General features: G+C 44.1%; 1 protein-coding gene across 3 annotated transcripts in view; it reads right to left on the reverse strand.

The window, feature by feature from the left end:
* Positions 1-19,709, reverse strand: part of ctdspla (CTD (carboxy-terminal domain, RNA polymerase II, polypeptide A) small phosphatase-like a) — a 193,468-nt gene that overhangs the window by 19,408 nt on the left and 154,351 nt on the right. For all 3 annotated transcript variants that reach the window (XM_080213677.1, XM_080213669.1, XM_080213659.1), the window contains 2 exons: positions 14,781-14,837; positions 548-640 (listed from right to left, as the gene is read on the reverse strand). In XM_080213677.1, coding sequence (XP_080069803.1) covers positions 548-640; positions 14,781-14,837 — 150 coding nt within the window. The remainder of the gene's footprint in view (positions 1-547; positions 641-14,780; positions 14,838-19,709) is intronic.

Below are 19,709 nucleotides of genomic sequence, written 5' to 3' on the forward strand. Positions count from 1 at the left end.
GTGTCGAAGGCAGCTCTGAATATGTGAACAATTTAAAAATACAAGCAGCAGGGGATGGGAAGGGGGAGATTGCATATGATTTGAAGCTATAGACTGCACTAAGCAATTGGGCGTTCCTCCGTACCTCTGTACTTCTAGAGAACAGAACCGCTGGGGAAACTAATTACATGGCTATGAACAGATGCTTGCTTAAAAAAAAAAAGACATCCACTACTTCTAGTGCAGTCATGGCAACACACAAGACTCTTGAAGAAGCCACACAGGCCAAGTCAAGGACCCAGGTAGCCGTATTGCCATGCGTGGGGTGTGGAAAGGGGAGGAAGAACTTACCCGTGCTATAGCCATCAGACAACAGTGAGAAAAAAAACACACAACGAGAATAGAAACAAACAAGTGGAAAAAAAGGTTAAAACAGCAAATTAACGAAGCAATTTATTTTTTATAACAAAATACATACATACACTAACAGACCTTTTATTTTCCCAAATACAGCTTCATTCAAATGCGAAGAGACAATCACCATGCTTCTGTAATGCTGAGTGCTTACCTTGGCCAGACTGGCTGTGAAGAGAACACATTCAAAGAGCTGCCCCATTCTTTGCAGAAATAGGTCGACATGCGGCCTTTTCAATACATAAACCTGTGAGTACAGACAACAGAGGAGTCAAGACTGCAACATACAAATTTTTTTTCCCCATCATTGTAAAAGTTGCAATTAATATTAGATATACTTCCAAACTTTCTTGCCTAAACGTTTCCCAAACGAGACAGCAAAATAAAGTGCACATAAGAGTACGGTGAAGCTGAAAAAGGGTGAGTATGATGAATGTCGGTAATACAAGTGAGAATCAGGCTGAATACAGGGAGTTTGGAGGGGTAGTGAGAAAGGAAATAAGAGAAGCAAAAGGAGAGTATGAGGAGAAAGTAATTGCTAACATAAAAGAAATCCAAGCGTCTTCTATAACGTACAAATAGTAAAAAACATAGTAATAGGACAAACAAGGAATTAAAAAGGGATTTATGCTTTGAGGCATAGGGCATGGTCGAGGTATTAAATGAGTACGTTTTTCTTTATCAAGGAATGCTGCAGCTAAAACCATAGTCAGAGTTCAAGTCTTATTAAATTTCTAGCAACTTTAATTGCTCTACATTTTAAGGCACAAAAGAAGGCCAAACCTCAATAAATAGACAGCAATTCAGAAACGGATGGGCTGCAGCTTCTAAAGGAATTTGGTTAAACAAGAGGACAAAACTGCAGAATTAAGGGGAAAGAGTGGGAGGCTACATTAACAACACTGTTCTTGCAGAGAGCCAGCATGGGCCCAACAAAACAAATGGCCTCCTCTATTTGTAACCATTTTATCAAACAGAAGTGATGTCCTCTCAGTTAATTCTGGGGTAGAGAGGCAGAATCATTGAAAGATTACTGCATGGAAGGCTGCCATTTGGTTCATTCTGTCTGTGCTGGCTGGCTCTCTGATGCAGCAATTCACCTTGTGCCATTCCTGCCTTTTCAATAAACCGCACGACCACAGGCCATCCACAGAGCCAGAAACAACCAAAGCCCGTTCTGGATCGCTGAGGAACATCCAAGACTCCAGATGCCCGTCATCAGATTGTGATCGCGAAAACACAACAGCCAGTTCTCTGCGTGAAGAAGCCCTCCCTAATATTCCCTTTAAACTTTTCTCCTTTCACCCTTAACCCATGCCCTCTGGTTTTGTTCTCCCCTAGCCTCAGTGGAAAAAGCCTGCTTGCATTCACTCTATCTATACCCATCAAAATCTTATACACTTAAGAACCTTGAGAAGTCTAGTCACTGTGGAATAGTTAGTCTGTCTGCAGCACCATGGGATAAAGATAAAATTTCCTAGACCCAGAATAATTCATGAAAAACACGACACCAATAGTTGGATAGTTAGAAGCTTTTTCTCAGAGTGGAAGAATCAATTACTGGGGGCATAGGTTTAAGGTGCAAAGGGCAAAGTTTAAAGGGGATGTATGAAGCAGGTTTTATGCACGGTGAATGATGGGCGGTTGGAACTTGCTGCTGGGGGAAGTAATAGAAGCAGATACGATAGTGACTTCTAAGGGCCAACTCAATAAATACATGAATAGGATAGGAATAGAAGGATATGGTCCCTGGAAGGATAGAAGGTTTTAGTTCAGTTGGGCAGCATGGTAGGTGCAGGCTTGGAGGGCCGAAGAGCCTGTTCCTGCGCTGTAATTTTTTTTGTTCTTTGTTCAAATGGGGGACTTGCCTCATCTAAAATGGGGACTTGCTGTCTCGACAGCTATCCACCCACCCAGCACCCTGTGATGGCACCCTCACCTCAATAGCTAAAGCAAAGGGTACTGCAAAAAAAAATGCAAAGAAATGTATCACACAACCCAAAACACACAACTCGCTTGGAGTGCTCCCTGCGAAGAGGGTACTGGGCCAGATACCAAGGCACAATCGCAAGGGAACAAAGGCTAGGATCATCAATAAACCGCAGGACCACAGGCCATCCACAGAGCCAGAAACAACCAAAGCCCGTTCTGGATCACTGAGGAACATCCAAGACTCCAGATGCCCAGTCATCAGATTGTGATCACGAAAACACAACAGCCAGTTCTCAAAATCAGTCAGGAATCTCTTCACAGCTCCTCCTCTTCTCGGGTGCACTAGCTCACGGACAGCCCTCGTCTGGACATTACCCTTTACTCAAGTAGGATGTTCGACATATTGTGCAGCAGGATTTCCAAGGATTGAAGCTGAGACTTCATCGAGGAAACCTCCTCCTTGACTGAAAGGATTATTATCGTCACACCATTTATTCTCGGTAGGGTATCTCTCAATTCATCATGGTGAGTACTGATAACCTGTGCCACAGAGCAGTTGCGTCTTCCACACTTTAGAAAAGCTGTCTTCACGTTGTGGCCAACTACAGCACCAGAGCTTGGGCCTGCTCACCCGCAACGGCACCACTGTGAACCGGGCCCCACTCAAGTCAGATCTGACCGCATTGCACAAACAAGGATCTCTTTGACTTATTCAGCTCTCTGCAGTGAAAAAAGTAAACCAGGATCTTCTGCAAACGTTGCTCAGATTGCTTACATATCAGAATCAACTAATTACAGGTTGTGCATCAAAATAAAGAAGGGGTTAAAAAATAAGAGGTTCCAGAGCTTGCTAATAAGCAACTGTTCCTGTGCTCACATCATGTGCCCCCACCCTGAGAGGAAATTTGGTAGAGGTATTTAAATCATGAAGGCTTCTGACAGAGACAATAGAGAGAAATGGTTCCATTGATAGAAGGGTCGAGAATGAGAGGGCACAGATTTAAGGTAATTGTCAAAAGAACTAATGGCAGCATGAAGAGAAACATTTTCACACAGCGAATGATTAGGGCCTGTAATGTAATGCCTGAGCATGTGATGGAGGCAGGGTCAATTAAGATTTTCAAAAAGGATTATCTGCAAAGGAAAAATTTGCACGGCTACATGGAAAAGGCAGGGAATGGCACAAGGAGAGTAGGAGGAGTGTGGAATGAGCTGCCAGATAAAGTGGTAAATGGAGGGTCACTTTTAACATTTAAGAAAAACTTGGACGGGTTCATGGATGAGAGGGGTGTGGAGGGATATGGTTCAAGTGCAGGTCAGTGGGACTAGGCAAAAAAATGGTTCGGCACAGACAAGAAGGGCCAAAAGAACATAAGAACATAAGAAATAGGAGCAGAAGTAGGCCATCTGGCCCTTCGAGCCTGCCCCGCCATTCAATAAGATCATGGCTGATCTGTCGTGGCTCAGTTCCACTTTCCCGCCCTCTCCCCATAACCCTTAATCCCTTCTCTTATCAAAAACCCATCAACCCGCTTCTTAAAAATATTTAGCGAGGCAGCCTCCACCACTTCAACTGGCAGAGAATTCCAGAGATTCACCACCCTTTGAGTGAAGAAGTTCCTCCTCAACTCCGTTCTGAACCGCCCCCCCTTTATCTTGAGGCTGTGCCCCCTAGTCCTACTGTCTTTTTTGAGCGGGAAGAGTCTTTCCACCTCTATCCTATCCATCCCATTCATCATCTTATACGTCTCAATGAGATCTCCCCTCATTCTTCTAAACTCTAACGAGTACAAGCCTAGTTTATTCAGCCTCTCCTCATAGCTCAACCCCCTCAACTCCGGTATCAGCCTAGTAAACCTCCTCTGCACTCCCTCCAAGGCCAAAATATCCTTGCGCAGGTGCGGCGCCCAAAACTGCACACAGTACTCCAGCTGCGGCCTCACCAATGCCCTATACAGCTGCAGCAAGACCTCCCTACTTTTATATTCAATCCCCCTCGCTATGAAGGCCAGCATCCCATTCGCCTTCCTGACCACCTGCTGCACCTGCAGGCTGGGTTTTTGCGACTCATGCACAAGGACCCCGAGGTCCCTCTGCACCGTCGCCTGCTGCAGTTTTTCGCCACGTAAGTAATAGTCCTTCCTACCATTCTTCCTACCAAAGTGGACCACCTCACACTTGCCAACATTAAATTCCATTTGCCATTTCCTGGCCCATTCGCCCAGCCTATCTAGATCCTTCTGCAGACTCTCCACACCCTCCGCACAATTTGCCTTTCCCCCAATCTTGGTGTCATCAGCAAATTTCGACACCCTACACTCGGTTCCCTCCTCCAGATCATCTATATAAATGGTAAATAGCTGAGGCCCCAGCACCGACCCCTGGGGCACCCCACTAGTCACCAACCGCCAATCCGAATAGCACCCATTGACCCCCACTCTCTGCCTCCTATTTGACAACCAATCCTCTATCCACGCTAACACCCTACCCCCAACTCCATGTCCTGTTTCTCAGCTGTAATTTTCTATGGTTCTTCTCCGTGCCTTTGGCACTCCTGGATGAGTGAGAGTGTGGAGGAGGGGTGTGTGTGTGGGTGCACACCTGAGCACGGATGTTTTGTTGCCCCAACAGCTTGCACAATAGTGTCACGTTTTTGCGGTCTTATCCTCACGTCTTGATTTCTCAAGCTTTTTTCTGCTGTCCTTTCAATATTCATACAGGAGGAGGCACTGACCTCAACAGCAGGGATTATGATGTCTGATTCTTTGAATTATTTGTATTGTTAATTAGAAATGGGGTGAAGGTGGAAGAGAGGGTTCATGCTTTGAAATTGTTGAGCTCAATGTTCAGTCCAGAGGGGTGTAAAGTGCCCAATCGAAGATGAGGTGCTGTTTCTCCAGTTTGTGCTGGGGTGACTGAGACTCTTTAAATTCCCCCATTTCAGGAATTAGTATAGAACCTTTTAATGTAATTCAAAGTAAAGTCTTTGTAGGCATGCTATTTCCAGTAGTAATTTTTAATAGTGATGAACTATTTCTATTGACCCCGTTGACATTCATTTGTCTGTCTTAACAGACAATGCAGCGCACTGTTAAAGGTTTCTGCAGCTGGCAGAGTCTTGCCAAGCCACTGACTCTTGGAGGCATGCTAGTCAATTGCAGACCTTCAGTTTTTGGAAGATGGGAGCCTGTAGCAATATTTTCCCCGTATTGCCACAATGTTCTGTGGTGATCCACATGCAGGTCCCAGAGGAGGAAGAACAGTGGGTCCACAGCAGGAGACCTGCAGCAGCTGCTGCTTGTGGATATCAAATTGGGAGCAAGGAACTACTCCAGCTGCCAAAAAAAGCCAGCTACTGAACCAGGCTTTGAGCAACTGAGACAGACTCTCAGAGAAAAGAGATATCCAGTGATATCTTATTGAAGCACCTGGTTTAATTCTCATTATTCCAAGAGTTCATTTGCCTTTCTCTTAAGAATAACTTTCCTGTCAGCAAGTAATCACAACAAATTTTCACCCGATTGATGCTAAACACGGTTGTATGGATCTCACTGCAGAACCTCGGCAATGGATAAAGGGCACATGTAATCCTGGAAAATAATTTGATCAGTTTCTACTGCCTGGAGTAAATACAGCCTTTGGTGAACAAAAACCTTCCCCATTCTCTTTGGCACCAAGCCATCATAATCTGCTCATCCCATCACTGGTGAATTGTCTGGCTGAGTAATTTGATGTTTGACTGGTGAGGTTCAAGGTGGAGGTCCCATGGTCAGAGGGGTTTTGAAGCCGGTGGCTGGCATGTTCTGCTGAACTGCACAAACTTTCTACTCGGTCTATTTTAGGGATAGATACTGATCATTTTCAAAAGTCATACTCTATAGGAACATGGCAATGAGGAATTGCATGAAACCCACCCATTTGGTAAAACCCAGAAGACAAATAGTTTAAGATATGAATACCTGAGCACATATATATCTTTAGTAAATACATCCTTGAGCAGTTCCTCACTATCTTTCTACGTTTTTATGATCCCAGTAGGTAAATGAGAGCATTCTGAAGTGATCATCTTGGTTTCTGCAGGCTTAGCTCTGATACAGATCAGAGCATAACTTTTATTTATTCCACCTTCTGCAGGAGGTCACATGTGATCTCCTGGTATACCATCTGGGAAATGGTACTGGATTTCCTCCGAGGTTTTCTAGAAATTTCACTGGAAATCTTTGTACTTCTCATAGGAGGTAGTTTGCAATTAAATTAAGTGGACAGAAAATGTTTGCACATGGCTGGAGGCACTTAAGTCAGTAGTGTGAGGAGAACACAAACTCAAGCTTACCTCAAGGTGTGTGTATGCCCATCAAACAACAGCTAATCTCTGATGTACACAGAAGCTAAAACGTCAGTGCTTTGATGCGTGTTTTGTGATCCAATGAATCCCTACAGTGCAGAGGGAGCTTTTTGGCCCATTAAGTCTGCGCCAACTCTCTGAAAGGGCAACCTACCCAGGCCCTACACCTTGCCTTATCCTTGTAAGCTTGTGCATTTACCATGGCTAATCCTCTTCATCTACAACTTCTTTGAACACTAAAGGGCCATTTAGCATGGCTAAGCCACCCAACCTGCTGTACTGCTTAGGCTTGATGTGCTCCCCTACCTTGCTGCTAAGTTCAACACAATTTGCAAACCAAATACAAATTTGGCTGATCATGAGGTCACAGCTAGGCAACAAGTATTTTAGTATAGTTGTGGGCAAGTCATCAACCGTGAAAGCATTGCTATATTCCGCAAAGTCTCGGACAAATGATGGTGCTGACATACTAAACCAATGCAGGCACTTACTTTGATCTATATTTTGATTTGATTTATTACTGTCACATGTATTAACATACAGTGAAAAGTACTGTTCCTTGTTCGCTGTACAGACAAAACATATTGTTCATAGAGAAGGAAAGGACAGAGTGCAGAATGTAACGTTACAGTCATAGCTAGGGTGTAGAGAAAGATCAACTTAATGCGAAGTAAGTCCATATAGCATACCGCATTTGCTTTTGAACATAAGAACATAAGAAATAGGAGCAGGAGTAGGCCATCTAGTCCTTCGAGCCTGCCCCGCCATTCAATAAGATCATGGCTGATCTGAAGTGGTTCAGTTCCACTTTCCCGCTTTCTCCCCATAACCCTTAATTCCCTTGTCTATCAAAAACCTATCTACCCGTGACTTAAATATATTTAGCGAGGTAGCCTCCACCACTTCAATGGGCAGAGAATTCCAGAGATTCACCACCCTTTGAGTGAAGACGTTCCTCCTCGACTCTGTTCTAAACTGTCCCCCCTTATCTTGAGGCCGTGCCCTCTAGTCCTGCTGTCCTTTCTGAGCGGGAAGAATCTCTCTACCTCTACCCTATCCATCCCTTTCATTATCTTATACGTCTCTATAAGATCCCCCCTCATCCTTCTAAACTCCAACGAGTACAGACCCAGACTATTTAGTCACTCTTCATAGTCCAACCCCCTCATCTCCGGTATCAGCCTAATGAACCTCCTCTGCACTCCCTCCAAGGCCAAAATATCCTTGCGCAAGTGTGGCAACCAAAACTGCACACAGTACTCCAGCTGCAGCCTCACCAGTGCCTTGTACAGTTGCAGCAAGACCTCCCTGCTTTTATATTCTATCCCCCTCACTATAAAGGCCAGCATACCATTCGCCTTCTTGATCACCTGCTGCACCTGCAGACTGAGTTTTTGCGACTCATGCACAAGGACCCCCAGGTCCCTCTGCACCATAGCATGCTGCAGCTTTTCGCCCTTTAAATAGTAATCCCTCCTACAATTATTCCTGCCAAAGTGGATAACCTCAAACTTGCTAACATTGTACTCCATCTGCCAGGTCCTCGCCCACTCGCTCAGCCTATCCAGATCCCTCTGCAGACTTTCCACACCCTCCGCACAATTTACTTTTCCACTCATCTTTGTGTCATCAGCAAATTTCGTCACCCTACACTCAGCCCCCTCCTCCAGACAATCTATATAAATGGAAAATAGCTGAGGCCTCAGCACCGATCCCTGCGGCACTCCATTAGTGACCAACCGCCAATCAGAATAGCACCCATTGATACCAACTCTCTGCTTCCTATTAGACAACCAATCCTCTATCCACGCTAACACCTTACCCCCAACTCCGTGCACCCTAACCTTCTGAAGCAACCTTTTGTGCAGCACCTTATCAAACACCCATTCCCAAATTCCCAGTGACAGTGGCGGGACCAGGGAATCCCGCCACCAGCAAACAATGTACCACTTCCCTTCAATGGGAAACATGTGGCTGAGAGGCTGGAGAACCTCATCCAAGGTGTCAGATCAAAGTCAGCATGGATCACCCTGAGAACTCTTTACTAGCCTGCTGTATTTGCCCTCCATATGACTGTCCAGGGAGTAAATGACTAGTGATGATGCTACACAGAAATTAAAGACACAGCTTTGCTTTTCTCTGCTTGGCCTGAAAGGCTGAGCACCTAGAACTGTAATTCATGGCGCTTCGCTGTCTAGTAGCAACACACGTTTACCCAGGAGCCTCAAAAGCAACACTGAACCCAGACTCGTGGTTAAAACATAAAGATTGTGGCATTCTGCTTATCTAATCTACTGCTGTGGAGGAAGTGGTAATAATCTACCAAACTTTGATTCTCAAGTTGATTCTTACAACCTCAGCATGTCCTCCAGTGTTTCAGCCATGTTACTTCTGAAGTGTAGTCACTGCTGTGACATTGATAATTTGTACAAAGCACAATCCCACAAACAGCAACAAGATAACAATTCAATAATCTGTTTCATTGACATTTGTAATTAAAGTACAGATAATCAAGGAAACTTCCCACACATTCAACACCAATCCACTTTATAACACTTGGTATTTTCTAGTAAAGTAACAAAAACAGGTAATTTTATCCCATTTGCAAACAGTTTCTGTCTCTCTCCTTAAAGGATAAGCAAAATATAAGTTTTAAAAACTCAATTTACTCCACATTATTAGTTCATACTTCATGTAGGCAATGATGTTCCTCTGTCTTCAGATGCATCCGTGTACCATGACTGCCCCCTAGTGCAAGTAATCAAGAATAGGCCAACCATAAGCAACACAGCCTATCCTGGATTACTTGAACCAGGTCCCAGTCTGATCATACGTTCTTCGATGGAAGACATTGTCCAGCGCTGATTCGCCCCAACGTCCTGGGTATCACAGCCAGTGTAATGCTTTAAACCATGGCATTGATTCAGTCTTGCACCCACAGACAGATATACACAATATACAAGTGGTCACTGCCTTAAAGCTGGAGCTAGGTTAGTCTAGGCTAGGGTGATATCAGAAAGTAAATCTTCACATCGCAGGTAGTGGAAACTTGGACTGCACAGGCTGGTGAAGTCAACTGAAAATTTCAGAACCGGGATCGACGGACTTTTGTTAGGGAAGGGGATTACGGTTCTGCAACTAAGGAGGTTAAATGAGTTAAGATACAGATCTGACCCATGATTGAATGGCAGAACAGGTTGTGGGGCTGAATAGAATAATTATTTTTACAGTCTTAAAGTTGTTTCCCCCCTTTTCATTCTTAAAAAAGTATTCGCGCACTGATTAGGATGATCACCAGCTTAATTCTTAGTCGATACTCAATTGTCTTCTCATGTGATGCAGTAGACAAGGGCTGCTTCTGAGGGGGATGTGGTCAGGACTGCAAGATCATTATCCGCTAACATCCACTGGAAGTTTGTGTGTGTGGACATCAGGTGAAGAGGGGGTCAAGCTCATTGCTCACTCTTATCTCTGGGCTCACAAAGGATGGAGAATGTTGGGAGAGTGACCAGCGCCCACATGCAGACAACAAAAGTCTCAACAATGATATTAACTCTTACGTGGAGATGCATGAGAAGAGTTAAAGTAAATCTCAAGACAATTAATGAGAAAGGGGGTCAAAAGCATTTAGCAAAAAAGGTGAAGCCTTTGAATGAAGTGACAGGGCAGAATGATTTGTACAACTGTACAAGACATTGGTAAGGCCACACTTGGAATACTGAGTGCAACTCTGGTCACCCTATTATAGAAAGGATATTATTAAACTAGAAAGAGTGCAGAAAAGATTTACTGGGATGCTACCGAGAGTTGATGAATTGAGTTATAAGGAGAGGCTGAATAGACTGGGACTTTTTTCTTTGGAGCGTTGGAGGCTGAGGGGTGATCTTAGAGGTCTACAAAATAATGAGGGGCACAGACCAGCCAATATCTTTTTCCAAAGGTAAGGGTGTCTAAAACTAGAGGGCGTAGGTTGAAGGTGAGAGGGCAGAGATACAAAAGTGTCCAGATGGGCAATTTTTTCAGAGGGTGGTGAGCATCTGGAACAAACTACCAGAGGTAGTAGTAGAGGTGGGTACAATTTTGATTTTTAAAACGCATTTAGATAGTTACATGGGTACGATATAGAGGGATATGGGACAAATGCGGGCAACTGGGATTAGCTTACAGGTTTGAAAAAAAGGATGGCAAGTTGGGCCAAAGGGCCTGTTTCCATGCTGTTTCTATGACTCTAAGAGCGTCAGAGACCACTTGGACTAAAAGGTACAGCACTGATGGTAGTATAAAGAAAACTAACTACAAACAATAAACCACTCAAGTAAGTTTAGGACTCGTGTTTGGAGATCATCCAGGTCAGAAGGTGCGAGGCAGCACAGGGTTTTGTAAATTAGCAGAGAGTGGGGGTCAATGGGTGCTATTCGGATTGGCGGTTGGTGACTAGTGGAGTGCCCCAGGGGTCGGTGCTGGGGCCTCAGCTATTTACCATTTATATAGATGATCTGGAGGAGGGAACCGAGTGTATGGTGTCGAAATCTGCTGATGACACCAAGATTGGTGGAACAGCAAATTGTGCAGAGGGTGTGGAGAGTCTGCAGAAGGATCTAGATAGGCTGGGCGAATGGGCCAGGAAATGGCAAATGGAATTTAATGTTGGCAAGTGTGAGGTGGTCCACTTTGGTAGGAAGAATGGTAGGAAGGACTATTACTTACGGGGCGAAAAACTGCAGCAGGCAACGGTGCAGAGGGACCTCGGGGTCCTTGTGCATGAGTCGCAAAAACCCAGCCTACAGGTGCAGCAGGTGGTCAGGAAGGCGAATGGGATGCTGGCCTTCATAGCGAGGGGGATTGAATATAAAAATAGGGAGGTCTTGCTGCAGCTGTATAGGGCACTGGTGAGGCCGCAGCTGGAGTACTGTGTGCAGTTTTGGTCGCCGCACTTACGCAAGGATATTTTGGCCTTGGAGGGAGTGCAGAGGAGGTTTACTAGGCTGATGCCAGAGTTGAGGGGGTTGAGCTATGAGGAGAGGCTGAATAAACTAGGCTTGTACTCGTTAAGAGTTCAGAAGAATGAGGGGAGATCTCATTGAGACATATAAGATGATGAATGGGATGGATAGGATAGAGGTGGAGAGACTCTTCCTGCTCAGAAAGGACAGTAGGACTAGGGGGCACAGCCTCAAGATAAAAGGGGGGGGGTGTTTAGAACGGAGTTGAGGAGGAACTTCTTCACTCAAAGGGTGGTGAATCTCTGGAATTCTCTGCCCATTGAAGTGGTGGAGGCTGCCTCACTAAATATTTTTAAGACGCAGGTTGATGGGTTTTTGATAAGCGAGGGGATTAAGGGTTATGGGGAGAGGGCGGGAAAGTGGAACTGAGCCACGACAGATCAGCCATGATCTTATTGAATGGCTGGGCAGGCTCGAAGGGCTAGATGGCCTACTCCTGCTCCGGTTTCTTATGTTCTTATGTAATTGAGTTCAATAATGACTTGATAGTCGTGAATATTACTGATTTGCTACATTTAAAGAACTTCAATAAAATCCTCCCATAATCTTGCTCAACTCAACTTGATAAATTAAGTACTCGGGTATCTAGAGATAGGAACATAGGAATTAAGAGAAGTAGGTATTTTTGCCTATGAGCCTGCTCCGCCATTCAATCACATCATGGCTGATTTCTTCCTGGTCTCAAATCCACGTCTCTACTTGTTCCCCATATCCCTTTAAGCCATTATTTATTTCCTACATATATATTATGTTTTTCTAAATACCAGCCATTTGAAATTAATCCCATATGCAGTTGTTGGTTGATAAACTGCTTTAATAAAGGAGCTGGACATTTTGTGTTAACTCCCAGGATTTCTGCTACTGAGATGGCTCCAGGAAATCCCACACTTCCTTCTTTCAGCTGCCAACATTGTGAACTGGCACAGTATAGAAACCGTCCAGTCAGGGAAAAAACTTCCATCGCGTGATGCTGAAATGGATATGTATCCTCTTGCACAATTCATACATCATAGAGCAATCTGATTACATTCAAGAAACAAGCCAGGGAGGACTTTGTGACAATGCACATAAAGCTGAATAATACTTGGGTGAGGGTAAGGTTACACAGGTTGTGAAAGGTTCATTAAGGACCTATATATTAAATATAAAGTGTTATTTACACAGCTGGAAATCAGGATGGTTGAAGCAAGGGTACTGAGCTAGTTTAAGAAACAGGTGGATTCTGCAATAGCAAAAGAGCAGAACTGACATTTAAGATGTTTAAGTTGAAGGGTTTTCTCATCCAAACTATCTCATTTCAGCAGTCTGGCAGTATCTGGAAGGAGAGAAAAGGGCTGACATTTCAAATCCAGAAGACTCTTTGTCAAGGGGCCAGCTTTGACAAAGGGTCATCTGGACTCGAAACGTCACCTCTTTTCTCTCCTTACAGACGCTGCCAGACCTGCTGAGATTTTCTCTTTTGGTTTCAGATTCCAGCATCTGCAGTAATTTGCTTCTATTTAATTTCACTCTGACTTTAAATATTGCCTCTCAGCGCCAGGGACGTGGGTTCAATTCCCGGCTTGGGTCACTGTCTGTGTGGAATCTGCACGTTCTCCCACAATCTGCGAGGGTTTCCTCCGGGTGCTCGGGTTTCCTCCCACAGTCTGAAAGATGTGCTAGTTAGGTGCAATGACCCAAACAGGCACCGGAGTGTGGCGACTAGGGGAAATCTCACAGTAACTTCATTGCAATGTTAATGTAAGCCTTACTTGTGACTAATAAATAAACTTTAACTTTATTTATTTAAACAAAATCAGGTGGATTTCTTTGTTTGACGTGAGACACAACAGTGTAAGGGACTGGAACATTTTGTCACACCACACTCCTTTACAAAAAGGATGGCAAACTGAAGCAACACCCAACATTGTGTACTGAACACGAAGTAAAAACTGTCCTTTTCACAACAGTTTCCATTCAGTGGGAAGTGATTTCAGAGATAGTGTTTTGCTTTTATATCTCAACAGTAACAGTAATTTGTTTTATGGCATTAAACTGTGCCAATACTTATGACATCTATCACAAGTGGAGAACATTCAAATGAGTGAGATAAGCAATGTGAGTATGCTTATACTGTGTCTGCAAAGCTTTGAACTGTAAACTATCAGAAACAGGGACACCTATAGACAGCAAAGGATTTACATCTCACTTTCTGGGCGACAATTAAATCCAAGTCCCAGTGGAGAAGCACTGATTTCAGAACCCAGCACACTATTCTGTCAGGTCTACAATTTCTATCCGAGTGGAGTCACCAACTTTACACAAAAGGCACAGTCCAGTGTTGATGTCTTTTTGCATTTTAAAATCACAGATTAAACCTGAGCTGTTTTATTTCGCAAAAGGAGAATGATAATTCCGAAATTACTTCGGGCCTCACACTGCACCACTGCGATCCTGTAGCTAAATAATTTATATTTGATCTTCACATCATACGGTAGCTCAGCCGCAGCCAAAACTTCAGATGCAGTAAAAACAATTTATATACAAAAGGCGTACAATATATCTGGGTGGTGGGCTAATTCTGACCATCCCTTTCCTGTCCAAGGAAATGGAGTAGGGGAGGCGGGGAGACAGTTAAAACAGGTCAGGAAAATTTCCTGGTTGCTTTGTACCCCAATGTGCGCATTGGAAATTTTAAACTGCAAGCTCCAGGTATACTTGTTTGAAGCTGCAGGGTTAAGGCCAGGCACAGCAGCCACAACCAGTTGGGAGAAGTTTCTGTTTGTTTTTTCCACGGGCCAGGGGAAACAGAAATGCTCCTCTGAGTAGCACAAGGAAAGCCTGAACTCTCCCCTCTCCCACAATTTTCATTGCCCTCTCCACTCCACCTGACTTTATGCTGGTGTCAGTTCTCTCAGATCCCCACACTGACCCAAAATCCTGTTCACAACCTCCGTTATCCCCACCGCTTTCTGACAGAAGTCTCACCGGCAGCACACAACAAGCGTCGTCATTAAATAGGGCACTCTCCACCCCCACTTCGGTCACATCCCAGCCCAGGTACAAAAGTCAACTCCCATATCATCCCTCTGAACTTTCACTCTTTTGTATAATCAAGGATTTCTTACCTGGTGAACAGTCCCATCTATCTCAACAGGAACAATGAAATCTGCATTGTTAATAGGCTGTAAATAAAATAAAAGACAGTCATTACATATAATTAATAAACTTTAACTCTTAATAGTTTGACTGCAAATATGTACAATTTAAGCAGTCAGTTAAGCACTCAACTCTTATTTTGTCTTTATCCCACGGACATCATTATTAAAACTGAGAAATGATGTGCTTGAGCATCAGCGCTAGTTCCCACCTATTGTTTTCCAGATGAAAATATCAAACCAGGAACCTTCAATGCTTTCCATTTGTTCACTGTCCATGCTTGACGCTTGCATTTCATCTGTCAACAGATAACTAACCAAGCTAAGGTTCGCCTGCTTCTTCTTAGACCAGGTTAATACCATACACTGCACATGGTTATGTCTCCATTTGCTACACACTCTGACCCATGCTGGGCTACAGGTTCTGGATTTTTCCCTCCTGCAAGACCCATGGAGGAGCAGTGAGTGCAGACTGATAGATGTTCAATGGCAGGAGGATCCCAAGGCTAACCACACACACCTTCCCCCACTGCCACGTTCACTAAATGAGACTCTGCAGCGCAATTAGGAACCATAGTGCCTACACTAGCCCTTCCTGACCCAATTATTTAGAACGTACAGCTCTGAACAGGTCATTTACAATTAAAGATTCATAGGAAACATACTACAAAGAAAAACACCATTTGGCTCACTTAGTCCATGCCAACTCTCTACAAAAGCAACCCAGTTAATCCCACTCCCATCTTCTTCCCCCAGAGTCTTGTAATTTTTCCCTACAATTGCCACTTGAAAGTTCAGATTGAATCAGCTTACACCAGTCTCAAAGGCATGATGAATTCCAATCCTAACCAATCTGTGCCCCCTGCCAATATGAACAGTTTCTCTCCATCTGCTCCTCACAATCGTGAGCATCCCTACAAATCTTCTCTTAATCTTCCCCATGGAGAATAACCCCAACTTCACTAATCTATCCAGGTAGCTGAAGTCTCTCAGCACTGGAACCATTCTCACAATTTTAATCTGCTTATTCTCCAAAAGTTTTACTTTGTTCATAAGGTGCAGTGCCCAGAATTGGACACCATGTCCCAGTTGTGCCCAGACCAGAGTTTCAGAAAGGTTTACAATCACTTTATTCCTTGAACAAACTGATCCATGATGGCCATGCTCCACATGAGCCTCCTTCCTTCCCTCCTCACTGAACACTATCAGCATATTCTTCTATTCCTTTCTTCCTCAGGTGCGCATCTAGTTTCTAGTTAAATACATGACAGTATTTACCTCAATTATTCCATGTGAAAGAGGTCCACATTCCAAACACACACTGGCTAAAGCATCTCCTGAATTCACTCTGAAAACAGTCCCTTGTATTCATCTCTCCACTAATGGAAACATCTTCCTGATGTCTATGCTATCATATATTTTCAAAATGATAAATGTCATGCCTTAACTTTCTCTTGTCCAGAAGCCACAGCCCTTTCAATCTTCCCTGATCATTAGCAGCTCTCAGTTGGGGTACAATCTTTGTAAAAATCCTAACACCCGCGAATATTGCCTACCACCAACTTCTCAGACTAACAAAGAATGGGTAACAAATTAGAAACACAGAAACAAGGCCATCCAGGTTGTTGAACAAGAAAATCCTGGCTGATAATGGGCCTTAATTCCATTCATCTGCCTTAGCCAATACTACTGCCCTGACTTCTAAAAAACAAACAACGAACAACCAGTTATATTTGTATATTCTTGTACAGTTGATTTGAGGGGCGAACGTGTCAGGAAACCAGAACTCTCTGCTCTTCTTAGAAGAAGTTTGCATAATTGTATAAGTCCATCTGATCTTACCCGAGTTTAATCTGGACAGAATCTCTTAACAAATAAATAAATTATCATAAAATCCCTACACTGCAGAAGGAGGCCATTTGACCCATCGAATCTGCACAATCCCACCCAGGCCCTATCCCCACAATTGCTAACCCCGAGATACTAAGGGCAATTTAGCGTGGCCAATAAACCTAGCCTGCACATCTTTGGAGCACTCCCACTGTATTGCACTGGAGCATCAGTCTAATTCATGAGCTCAAATCATAGGGGGCTGCCAACTGAAGCAACAGGATAAACCTGTGACCCAAATGGGTCTGTAAGGACAAACTGCTCTTTTCACTAATTGTTTTTTTGGGGGGGGGGGGGGGGGGCAGTGGGGTGGTGCAGGGCGGGAGGTGGTAGAGGTGGTGGCAGGAGGGAAAAGAACGCGATCCTGTGTGACCTTTTCAAAAGTGTGTAGGAGAAGGAGTTCGACAAACCAAGCAAAGACGTTTCCATTTGCAGGAGAGGTGAGGCCATAAACTAAGAATCAGCAACAAACTTAATAAAGTATTCAGAACAGACTTCATTTTTTACCCAGAAAATGCAAATAGAATGCAAAACCCATCAGCACATGGAGTGGTTGGGGAAAATAAGGGGAAATTAGTACATGAGAGAGGAAGGATGAGAAGTTTAAAGTTTTTGAAGTTTAAGGTTTATTTATTAGTGTCACATGAAGACTTACATTAACACCACAATGAAGTTACTGTGAAAATCCCCTAGTCACCACACTCCAGTGCCTGTTCGGGTACTCTAAGAAAGAATTCAGCATGACCAATGCACCTAACCAGCACGCCTTTCAGACAATGGGAGGAAACTGCAGCACCCGGAGGAAACCCATGCAGACATGGGGAGAATGTGCAAACTCTGCACAGACAGTGACCCAAGCCAAGAATCGAATCCAGGTCCCCGGCGCAGTGAGGCAGCAGTGCTAACCACTGTGCCGCTGTGTATGTTGATAGGGTTAGATTAAGTAAAAGGGGCCTTCTGTGGAGGACAGTCATCAATGCAGGCCTGTTGAGTTGAACAGCACATTTCCATGCTGTAGGTTTAGCTTCACAGATCTTTTAGTTGATTTTTAAAATTTCAAACAGTAGAAATAAGAACTTTGGATCAATTTTTGCATGTACGATAGCATACATCAGTATATCTACTCAGCTAAACTGCTAAGCAAATACAGACTGACCAAATATTTATCATTTTCCAAAGTGCACATTATGTGGTTACGACAGTGCTGGGCCACACACAAAAAAAACATAAAGTGCTAATGGAAGAGTGACCAGGTGAGGGCGCCCATACATTAACAGCAGTAAGCTGATTCCATCGTACATTGCTGAGAAACAGCACTTCCCGCTGGATTTTCACATCACAACAGCAGCTCAGAGAAAGAAGGCTGCACTGCCCGAGCTTCCAATATCACTGAAGCATTTAAAGCAATTTTCTCATGAATGCAAGTCATTCAATACGCCAGAAGTTGTTGTTTTGGAATTTTGTTTTAACGACTGAACGCTCTCAAATGGTAAACATTTTTTATTTAAATGAATGAGAAACAAAGGTGAAAGGGCAAAGCCCATAATGCAGACTGTGGCCAACATGGGAAAGAACGAGATATCATGAAAGCCATGTGGTGATCCTTCAAGGACTTCAAAGCTCTTAGATTGTAGAAGGGAGGGATTACCAGAGGGAGGTAAGGAGGTTCACAGTTCTGAGACATTGGGAACAAAGGGCTTAAGGACAGGAGATGATGAACCCAAGTTTGATTTTAGCACTGACACAGGGAGGAGGATGTTGTGTGCAGGATACAGCATGCAGCTAACTATAGAGAAAAGTTTGGAGGAATGTTGACCATAATAGTATGGATAAAATGGAGAGAAGGTTGCAATAGTGAGGTGGACAAATAAGAGCTTTTCTTTGACTCAGTGTGTGCATGTGTCTGTGTCTGTCAGGGTATGTGTGCACACGGCCTCTTGTTGCATTGACAATCTGCTCATGATTTGAAGATGTTTGACAAAAGTTTCTTTTGAGAAGTGAAACATGAAAAAACACTTAAGTTCCAAACATTTTGTTCTTTGTCTTTAATGATCCATTACTGAGAGTTTTAGTACTGCCTCCAGATTCCATTCATTGTACAAACTAGTCAGATTGTGTTGGTGAATTATGACCAACATAAAAGAATTGGGCAATTCTTGCTATGTAATGAATGACCTCTCTCATTAAGCAGTGAGTGTACAACTCAGTTGAGTAAGCAGCAGAATCAGCTCTACACTAATGCACTCAGTCCAAGAGTTTGGTCTTAGAACATAAGAAATAGGAACAGGAGTAGGCCATCTAGCCCTTCGAGCCTGCCCCGCCATTCAATAAGATCATGGCTGATCTGTCGTGGCTCAGTTCCACTTTCCCGCCCTCTCCCCATAACCCTTAATCCCCTCGCTTATCAAAAACCCATCAACCCGTGTCTTAAAAATATTTAGCGAGGCAGCCTCCACCACTTCAATGGGCAGAGAATTCCAGAGATTCACCACCCTTTGAGTGAAGAAGTTCCTCCTCAACTCCGTTCTAAACACCCCCCCCCTTTATCTTGAGGCTGTGCCCCCTAGTCCTACTGTCCTTTCTGAGCAGGAAGAGTCTCTCCACCTCTATCCTATCCATCCCATTCATCATCTTATACGTCTCAATGAGATCTCCCCTCATTCTTCTAAACTCTTAACGAGTACAAGCCTAGTTTATTCAGCCTCTCCTCATAGCTCAACCCCCTCAACTCCGGCATCAGCCTAGTAAACCTCCTCTGCACTCCCTCCAAGGCCAAAATATCCTTGCGTAAGTGCGGCGACCAAAACTGCACACAGTACTCCAGCTGCGGCCTCATCAGTGCCCTATACAGCTGCAGCAAGACCTCCCTACTTTTATACTCAATCCCCCTCGCTATGAAGGCCAGCATCCCATTCGCCTTCCAGACCACCTGCTGCACCTGCAGGCTGGGTTTTTGCGACTCATGCACAAGGACCCCGAGGTCCCTCTGCACCGTCGCCTGCTGCAGTT

Source organism: Carcharhinus amblyrhynchos, chromosome 2 (assembly GCF_965287045.1).
Source record: "Carcharhinus amblyrhynchos chromosome 2, sCarAmb.v2.hapA, whole genome shotgun sequence".
NCBI lineage: Eukaryota > Metazoa > Chordata > Chondrichthyes > Carcharhiniformes > Carcharhinidae > Carcharhinus > Carcharhinus amblyrhynchos.